Here is a 10,574-nt window from a genome sequence, read left to right on the forward strand (position 1 = left end):
GCTCTGGTGAACAAACGTTCCCCCAGATCCTGGTGGTCACCCCTGATAAACTTATAGGTGGGCATCAGATCACCCCTGAGCCTGCGCTTTTCCAAACTAAAGAACCCACATTTTGTCTTTGCAGATTCAGTTTCCTGGTGGTACAAACGCTAAAAATGTAACACCAACCGGAGCACAGCTAGTAAGGGCACATGTTTTAAAATGGCTATCTGCAGTATCTTACTTTGCAGAAGGAACCAGTTTTCAGTAATTTGCAATATTTTTACTGAGAGAATTGTTTGCAAACTTGTTTCTGTAAAGACTACATATATGTAAAATTTCAAAATTCAAATGTAAAAATTAAAAATTATGTCTGTGAAAAGATGTGTATTTTTTATCTGCCTAGAACTAAAAATAATTGCTGGGATTTCATGCTTTAAAAAAAATCCTCCAGCTGGAGACAAAGCATGGAAAATTTAAACTCAAAGGGTGTTTTTCCATTTTTTAAAGCTATGAGATGTGAAAACAGAGAATTATCATTGAAAGTATTTTACAAGCTCAGGTGTAGATATGTAATAAACATGAAACACATATGTCCAAATAAGATACAATAAAAACTAAGGAAATAGAAATATAGTTCTAAGATAATAATTTAGTGAAATTAACATGGGGAAACCCATTCAAACTGTAATTTTCGGAAAGCTGTACTGTAAGATGTAAACACAGCTGAGGATTGCCAAAAGATGTATTTTATCTCTTTGTTCTGATGTCTCTTCTTGTTGCAGCAATAGTATCGGTGTATTCTTCTGTGGACCCAAAACTCTCTCCAAGAGCCTTCAAAAAATGTGCAACTCATACTCATCTGTTGATCCAAGGGGTGTTCATTTTCACTACAATAATGAAAGTTTCTAGACTGTTTTTTCAATTCTATAACTGATATTAGTATACAATGTGTTTTGTTTTTCTTTTTCATATTCCCCCTCATGCTGACTTCAGGCCAGATCTTTAAATGGTCTAATTTAAACTATTTGCTCTGACTTCAAGGAAACTATGATAATTTGCATCAGCTAAAAATTTGGAATTTATGCCTATAAAATTTATGCCTAGTCTTTCTTTTAGGGACTTTCTATGGCTAAGTACAGACAGTCAAAAAGCACAAGGTTGAATCGATTCAATCGTCGCAGGTTAGTCTGAGCTGCATAGATTGAATCAATAAGCAAGTGAACAGACATTCACTTTTAATTCTGGAAATGCAGCCACATGCCTGCAGTGGCCCAGGCCAGAAGCCGGGACATGCTAGAGCATGCCTCCCTGCTTGGCTGGAGCAGATAGCTTGGGACTAGATTAGCCCACCCACCCTGCAAGGGAGGAGGGGGTTTGCAGGGGAAGTGCAAAGTATCCTGGGATGCTGGGGTATTGTGGGTTAAATTCAATGTGGAGGGGATCTGGGAAAAATGTTAAATAAACTGATTTAAACTAAAACAGTTAAGTCTGATACTACATCCATCCAGGTTGATCTTACACTGGTTTCAGCCATTTTGAAAGCAGTTAATATGTACTGAACTTCTGTTGTGTTACAGACTGGAACCAGTTTTCAATCACTTATACCAGTTTATGTGTTATTTCTGTCCCTAGCACATCTCATCATGCCTTATTGCCAGTGTATAAAATCATAGAATCAGAGAACTGGAAGGGACCTGTACAGTCATCAAGTCTGGCCCCGTGCCATGGGCAGGAAGTATTGAGCTCAAATGAGCTTGGCAAGGTGCCTGCCCAGCCTCATCTTGAACACCTCCAAGGAGGGCGACTGCACCACCTCTGCTGGAAGCGTGTTCCAGATTCTAGCGACCCTTACAGAGAAGAAGTGTTTCCTTATATCCAAGCTGAATTTACCTTCTGTTAGTTTATGCCCATTGGTCCTCATCCTCCTTTGTGGTGCCCTCCTGAATAGTTGTTCTCTTAATTCTTGATGCTCCCCCCCTGAGGTACTTGTAGGCAGCTATCCAGTCACCTCTCAGCCTTCTCTTCCGTAGGCTGAACAGGCCTGGTTCCCAGAGTCTCTCCTTATAGGCGCTACCCTCCATGCCCTTAAACAGGTGGCCCTTCTTTGTAACCTCTTGAGCATATCCATGTCCTTCTTGAAGTGTGGTGCCCAGAACTGGGCACAGTACTACAGCTGAGGCCTCACCAACGCTGAATAGAGAGGAAGGAGTACCTCCCTTGATCTATTGGCCACACAGTGACTGATGGATGCCAGAGTTTTATTGGCCCTTTTGGCAGCTTCATCCCACTTTTGGGTCCTTTCATCTTCCAGTCAATTGTGACCCCCAGGTCTTGTTCAGATCTTGTGCCAGCCAGTGGACCACCACCCATTTTTTTAGTTGTGGTGAGGGTTTTTCCTACCCAGGTGAAGGACCTTGCACTTCTACCTGTTAAACCTCATCTGATTTCATTCCACCCATAGTTCCAAGGTACTCCTGGTACTCCTATCCTCTGATATGCCTGCATTTCCCCATAGCTTGGTATCATCTGCGAACTTAATCACTGCACTTTCTACCCCTTCATCTAAATTGTTAATGAATATAATTGAATAGCATGAGTCCAAGCACTAATCCCTGGGGGACCTCACTGGAGATTCCATATTTTTGTGGAATAACTTTGTAACATATAGTTTATCATTCCATTAACTGGTTGAATGTGTAGCTGGGTCACAACTTAAAGTGTGATTAACCAGTGTAATCATACTTAAGTGTAATGTGCAGAGGGGCCTTAGAGGTTGCTGCATGTGATTCTCCATTGTCCTGATCTGCTGTGGGGCATAATTATTTATACCACAGCAAAGTGAATATGAAACACTTCTAAACCAAAAAGGTAGCACAGCTGATTAGAACAGGACTTTAGAATAGTATCTTCTGATTGTGCTTGAACAAGCTAGATTGGAGGTTATGAATATTTTCTGAAGACCTGGTGGTTTATGTTCAGTTAGTCAAAAACCTTTCCTTCCAGGTGTTCTAATTTCCTTTCATTGCTTGGTGGAAGCTGGTATAATATTCTCAAGGCTAATATATTAAATATACTTCAGAAATTTTTTTGCTCAGTGAATGGATCTCTTGAAGCAGAGCTACATGACAGTGTGGGAGGAAATATAGCCACAGAGGTGGTGTCAGGTATTTTTTTAAAAGTCACAATGCCTCTTTGGTGCTAGATAATGGAGAGAACTACTGCAGCCTGGGTTTTCAAGGACACAGCAATTCAACCCCCAATTCAGCCACTGCTTTTGTTACCAACTACTGAGGGACAGAGAAGAATGTATTTGTCTTCCACTTTGGTGCTGCTACAGTCACGCCAAGGCTAATGGAGTTGGAAGTATATGCCAACCACAGGTAAAGCATAAATATTGCTCTTTAGTACAAGTGCTTTTAATACATATACATTTTTAACAAGCTGTACTTCATGTTTGTATTTCTTGATTTAAATGTATCATATAACTGGACCCAGCTTTTCCCCTAGACTACAGGCCAAATCCTTTGGATCAGCTGTTTAACTTTTGGCAGACAGCCCTCAAAATTAAGGGTGTATGTAAAGCTGAAAGTCATCATTTTGGTTTTGCTACCCCCATGCTAGCAGGCATCAGGCCAGTGCCAGGACACAACTTACAGCAGTTTTAGAGCTACTGTATATGATGCTGGCTGACAAAAGTTTCAAGGGGCCATTCCAGCAGTCACTGAGCACTGGAGCATAGAGCATAGTATACCTGTGGCAGCGACTCCTAACATAGTAAGATGAGTTACCTAACCTACCTATCCTCCCTGGTGATTCCTTCATTGTTGGGGAGAATGCCCTAATTGAAGAATCCAGACAAACTTAGAGCATCCTTACCTGGCATCAGCATGTTGTCCCTTTTCTTTCTATCCTTCTTTCTTTTTATTTCTTTGTTTCCTGTGTGGGGTCGTACTTGCTGTTTCTTTCCCATGCGGGGCTGGGGCCGGGGCCGGGGCCGGGGCCAGATGGTGCCATGTTTCTGAGCCTGGCCCTACTCTGCAATAAGATTCCTGGGACCCAATGGATTGGGAAGTACAGGCAGCTGAGGAAGGTGACTCTGGGCATGAAGACGAGGATGACTAGGAGACTGGAAATCAAAGCAGAGAACAAATATTGGTTGAGTTGCTCGTATCTGACAGCCAAGGAAGAGCATAAGCATAACACTGAGCGGCAACAGGCATGATGGGAGGTCGTGAAAAGCCGGATCATCTCCAACTTCCCCCCCACACAAATATCTTGGGGATCGGTTGAATCATTTAACTGTGTCCAAATAATGGACAGCAACTTGAGTGATGCAGCCTGCTTTGTAGGAGTGTGCTTACACTGCCCTACCGTCGGGTCTGGGACGTTTTGTACCTGTCCGAAAACTGAAGACAAAGATGTGAAAGACCTGAAATATCTTGTTAAGAGTTACTGAAATTAAAACAGATTCCTTCTTCTTTCTGCTGGAAGAGGACATTTTCTACACCTTCCTCGACTGCCCCCGACTGCAACTGCTCTTTGTCGCCTGCAGGGCGCTGCTTCGGGCGCTGGGCCGGGACTTCTCCGAGGAAACTTACACCCACTCCTTCCTGTACTGGGCAGCTGAAGGGGCTGCAGTCAGCCTGGCCCACTTCCTGGTGGGCCAGGCCAAGATGGCCACCCTGAGGAGCCAGCAAAACTGGCTCACCGGGACCGGGATGCACTGTTCTCTCTCTTGAATTTGAGCATGCAGTCCTCCAGCAGACAGTGTCACCTTTGAGGAATGCTGGGCTGTCGATGGGGCACTGTGCCGAGTTGAGGCGGGACGCCTGCTCCTTGCCCTGTGACACCACCAGCTGCACCCAGGGAGTTGAGACCTTGGGCTTTGTCCTGAGGCACTCCTGGGTGTCCCCCCGGCAAGATATGTATATATGTAAATACTTCTTTTGTTCTTTGTGTTTTGTTGTTTTTCTTTGTCTAAAGTGTGCGGGCAGGCCTTGCAGGCCATGAGCCCAGGCCTTGTCCTCAAGGCCCAGGTCCTTGGGCCAAACTGTACATAATTTCTCCTGCCCACCATTTGTCACCCTTCCCGGAATAAATGTCTCTTAAAAGTCAAAGTGTTTCTTTCTTTCTTTCCCTCTTTCTTTCTTTCTATATCCACTGCTTTCCTTCCTCTCATGTAGCACTATCCTCCTTGCATTTTCATTATTAGTGGTGCAACACCCTTTTTCTTTCCAGCTCCTCCTTGCTAGAACAGTCCTTTTTCTCACTGCTCTACTCCACCCATTTTCAAATCCCATCTGAATGTGTCCTTTTTTGTTCCTTTCTTGGACTGCTTCATTTTTCTCACACTCCCTCAGGTATTATTTGTATTTAGTTTTTGTGGCTGTAACAATTTGTCAAGCATTTGGGGGACAGAGTATCTTTATCATTCAAGTCTGAAATTAAAAACATGAAAACCTCACAGCATTGACAAAAGCTAGTAGAAGGGAGCAAAAAAAAAGGAAGGAGCTGGTCATACTAAAGCAAAGTAAAACAAAAGTAGCAACCCCCACCACTCAGACAAAAGCAAAACTGTACTGGATGTGTCCTGAGGTGCAAAACACAGTTCAGACGGACCATTTAATACATTTAGCCAACTATACAATACAAATATGAGATAGAAAACACCCTGTGTGTATCAGCTGTTGAATAAGATTAATTACAACATTATGTATGTACACACCCATGGGAAAAGTCACTAGAGGGGACAAAACAATACAGAGAAACAAACATCTAAGGATTTTATAAATACTCTGTTTGGGGACAGAGTTTGTATGAACTAAGCCTGCTTTACAAGATACAGTTGTATTATTAGTGAGTTTAAGATGATGCATCTTTGTTTTAAAATTACCCAAGTTTTTTTTAAATGTCTGCCTATGTGAAATGATTAATGTGATGCATACAATGTAGTAGTAGACTGAGTGGAGAATTAGAGTCTCTGCCAGTTCACCTAGAGGCATTTATCTTTTATTTTTTTCCCTGGTGCCTGTGCTGAGCCTCAGGGTAAGCTGACACAATTTTTTAAAAATATAAATTAAGCTTCCTTTTTTGTGTATGTTGAAAATCATGAAGGAAATGAAGAATGTGTGTAGGCACCAGTACCAGCTGCCATTGCTTGAAAGAGAAAGGTGACAATTTCCTGCAGATTCTGAATGATTGTTTTAATGGGGTTGGATCGGAGGTAACAAGCACAAAGATATTGCAGTGCCAGAAAAGCAGGATCTGTTCTCCCCTAGCTTCATGCAACAAGATGTAACATTTAGCTTCTGGCCCAACATGGCATCTCTTCACTGTTTTGATTTATTCCCACTTTTGCAAATCACTGTGGTATGCTACAGGAGATGCATTTAGAGCCCTTGTTATAGTTCATTGAGTAGCATTGCTGTTATCACCACCAGAGGAGAATTTCACTTGTATCAGGGCTGAGTGACCTAGAATAAAAGGAAAATAATAATAAAAATAAAATGTGGAGGTTTGTTAGACTAGGATGAAGCTGCATTTAGGTTGAATGAAAATCCCTTTATTACAAATATAATCTAAATCAAAATGGAAAATAAGAAGATTTGGCTTTCTGCCTTGTTTTGAGTAGCAGTGAGCATGCAGCAGCTATGATAATATGAGTGCATATGTAATGACTCTATTATTGCATTTATATATAGAAACATCATTTTCTGTCAGGGAAAATGAAAGATATCTTCATGGACTTGTCCATTTAGCTGCTTCAGCAGGAAGCATTTGGCATTGTAGCAAAAAAATGTTAGTAAATAAAAGATAGTCAAAAGAGTACAGCCTCATTGCGCACTGAGCAAATGTGGCAGAGAACTAATCACAGTCCAGTAGCCTGAATCTACAGATTAATTATAATAAAATAACTTTGCCATCCAGAACACTGTGAGAATGTAAATTGTGTATTTCTGCTCACTAACAAGTATAGTTTAGGATACATTGTTTGATATGCTTTTGGATTTTTCTTCCATGCGAAGGGAACAGTGGACTGTATAACTAAAGTTGCCCTATTTTACATCAAACAATAAAATGGGGACTGAAATATTTATCATTCTCCATCATATATACAATATAGAATCATGAAAACTACCCTGCTTCCTCCTTTATGGAGTACTCTATTTGGGTAATACCAAATACTGAAAACTAGAAAAAAGTATGATGACTTTGAAAGGGTTGGCTAGGGCAGATGCAAGGAGAAGTTATAGAAGCTGATCCATACAGCTCCCCTGGATAGGAGATAGTTTAAATCATGGTTGACAACCTACATCCCACAGAATCATTGAATCCAACCCATGGACATGGGGCTTCAATGGCATTTGGTTGTGGGAGGCAGGGCACCTTCTGCAAGCACTGCTGTATCATGCCAAAAATCAGATGCAAATATGAGAAGTATATAAAGTGAGGAGAGAGGTGAAACAGCAATGGTGTAGGACAGGGGATTCAAAATCCCTTGGTAATAGGAAATTGGGACATGGATGGTCTTGCCTGGTGGTCAAACCAAGAATAGGTGCAGTCCTATTGGCTCTCCAGGGAGTAGAGGATACAGAGGGGTCTGGTGTCAGAACTGGAATCAGGAGCTGTAGCTAAAGTCAAAACAGGCTGGGATTAGAAGCTGGAGCTGGAGAAGAGTAAGCCGAGGGCTAACCAGAATCAGAAGCCAAAGGCTAGAGTTGAAGGTTGAACCAGAATCCGGGACTGTCATGGGTTTTATCAAAATCAAAAGCCCAAGTTGGAATCAGAACGAGGAGTCAGGACCAGAAAACCAGCAGTTAAGGGCAGGGAAGCACATGGAAGGTCAGGACCACAACCTTTCTCTTTTGCATGGACAAGGATAGTGCAGGCTGGGCCTGGCTTTTAGGGGCTGAAGCAGCTGGGACTTTTGCTGTGGCTTCAAGGGACTGGCTGCCCTGGTTGTCTCACTCAGTCCAGCCAGAACCAGGGCACAGCTCTGGGCTTGCTGCGGGTAGTGGCTGCCCAGGGGATGACTTGCTGATTCTCTCCTGATTGGGACCTGCTGGGTCCAGGGTTCTGATCTGACCTCATTATACTTGGCCCCTGGACAGGATCCTGACACACTGAATCCAGACCCACCTCCAGCAAATGGAGTGAATGGTGACAGCAACCCTAACCCTAACCCTAAGCACTGCAGGTTTCTGAGCAATGGGGATTTATGCACCCCTCACTTACCCCTCTTCCACCAACATGGGTCCCCAGGGGAGCTCTGTACACCAGAATTCAGCAGTGGCCAAATGTGATGGCCTGCTCAGGAGCCCCACAGGTTGGATGTTACAGTAGGCCATTGCATTCTCACATACAGCAGGTGTATGGGGTCCATCAACTTTTATTTTCTCCTTAGAACAGGGGCAGGTAAAATACAGCCCGAGGGCCGGATCTGGCTCGCCAAGCACTTTCATCCGGCCCACAGGGCCCTCCAACAAATTGTGCCTCGCCCAGCCCTTCTGCCCATGATGGTGGGAGTGAGGCTCCCATGTGTACATGCAGCCCCAAAAATATACCCTATTGCCTGGCTCCCGTCCTCATGGGTGGAAGGGCCTGGTCAGCCAGCATGCACCTTCTGTGCAGAGCTGCTGCTGCCACAGCCCCCCGGACCTGCTCACTTCCCTGGTCTTCTGCTGGCTCCGGGCAGCAGGTCAGGAAGAAGAAGTGGTGGGGATGTAGCTGGGAGGGAGCCCAGAGTGTGGGGCTGGGGCTGGTGGCAGTGCAGAACGCACACCAGGGGGCCAGGGGGCGAGGGCAGCGCAGAGCTGGGGTGGCCAGCGTGTGGGTGTGAGGGAGGGTAGAGAGTGTGGGGACCCCTCACACATCCCCATGGTGCACAGCCCAGGCAGACGGTAGCAGCAGGGGTGCTCAGGGCACAGGCGACCTGGTGGGATGTGGCTCCGGCCACTGCTGCATTCACAGAGACGGATGCAGGCTCCACGCAGCTCTCTGTATCACCAGTGCTCCCTGCCATTCATGTGCAGCCCCTGTACTAGCACAGCAGGAAGGGAGCCCAATGTTATAGTAGGTGTTTGACTTTTAGTGTATGATTTGTTTTTTTTCTGGTTCTAGGATGGCAACCGCCGCTCCAAAAAGGAGTATTTCTGGGGGAGCAAGGGGAAGGACTTCTGGAAGCAAAGGTCAGGGGTTAGGAGGTGGGACTTCTGGTCCCAAGATGGTGACAAGGGGCAGGGCAACTGTCAAGGGGTGGGACTACCCATGCGGCCCTCAACAGTTCACCAAAACTCGTTAAGTGGCCCTCCACCTGAAATAATTGTCTGCCCCTGGCTTAGAGGCTTCCCAGCCAGGTACGTAATCTACACAAACCTGCTTTGCTTATAAGATCTGAACATCGCCCCCCTCCCAAATCACTCTGGGCTCCCTCCCCCCTAAAAATAGCTTTTGCAGGTATCAAATTTAGGCACAAATAGCCTAAACATGCCATTTTTAAGGTGCATTAAGGGTGTGCACATGTAGACCAGCACCCTGAATGCACTTTAAAAATGGCTAATATACCTTAAATCAACATGTGTAGATGCGCCCCATGTGATACCTTTCAAATGCCATGTGTTAAAAAGCAAATTGCCAACTCTATACTATGCTTTTAATAGATGCTAACTAACATGTTAGTCAATGTGTTTTGAAAACACAGTCTCTCTCCTAGGCCTAGAATTTACAAGCTTTTTTAAAAAGTATATAAATGTGTTTTATGATGCCTTATGAAATATGCAGTGACAAACAGTGTTTGTTATAGTACACTGCTTAATCAAAACTGTTATATTTCAAAAGCTAACTATTTCAAATGTGTTCTGTTATTATTTCCAAGCAAAATGTTTTCAGCTGGGTAAGATCCCTTGTATTCATTGAGGATAAAAGCCCTGAGCCTGCTAACACTTACATCTGCATTTTACTACAAGTAAGCGTCTCACTGTCTTGAACAGCTAGCTGATATTTCTTCTGAAGCACATGCGTAGAGGGCCTGAGGTTGTGATCTGAACACTAATCTATATTATTCTGCTATTAGACAAGTAGACCTCCTCACTCCTATATGAATGCTTATCTAATATTTTGATGCTGAGTATCAAAGTCCAAAATCTGCAAATGAGGATTCCTTAAATGACCTGGTTAAGACCATAGTTAGACTTTAAAATAAGTAATCTGTTTTTTGTTCTTATGTCAAAAAGAAAATTTGGATTCTGGCATGACTGTCTGGTTCACTAATATTTGGAAAATATTTACACAAGTTCTGGCTTAGTTCAAAATGAAATAGAATGTAATGGTCTCTTCCTAGTCCCCTTTTTTCTGTCATAAAAACGATCAGTTGAATTGGCACACAGTTGAGGCCCAGTTGAAGAAAAGTCCCTACGTGTGGTATGTCAAAAGTAAGAAAGATTTGGCGTAGATGGATGGAAGAAGCTTGCAGAAACTTCCTGCCTGTATTATAACTGACTGAAGCCAGTGCCCATGGATGCCTCTCATTGCCATAAGCACAATTCATTCATTCACACATTTTAAGAAATTGATCAAGACATAAAAAAAACAAC

The 10,574-nt window shown here is 43.6% G+C and overlaps 1 protein-coding gene across 1 annotated transcript in view; it reads left to right on the forward strand.

Annotated features, from left to right (window-relative positions):
• NOX3 (NADPH oxidase 3) overlaps positions 1 to 1,167 on the forward strand; it is a 58,420-nt gene extending 57,253 nt beyond the window's left edge. Inside the window, exon 13 of the mRNA XM_019548628.1 lies at positions 765 to 1,167. Within this exon, the coding sequence (XP_019404173.1) occupies positions 765 to 891 (127 nt within the window). The 3' untranslated portion in view covers positions 892 to 1,167. The remainder of the gene's footprint in view (positions 1 to 764) is intronic.
• The last annotated feature ends 9,407 nt before the right edge of the window (positions 1,168 to 10,574 follow it).

This window comes from Crocodylus porosus, unplaced genomic scaffold, assembly GCF_001723895.1.
Source record: "Crocodylus porosus isolate Cpor-Errol unplaced genomic scaffold, CroPor_comp1, whole genome shotgun sequence".
Classification (NCBI taxonomy): domain Eukaryota; kingdom Metazoa; phylum Chordata; order Crocodylia; family Crocodylidae; genus Crocodylus; species Crocodylus porosus.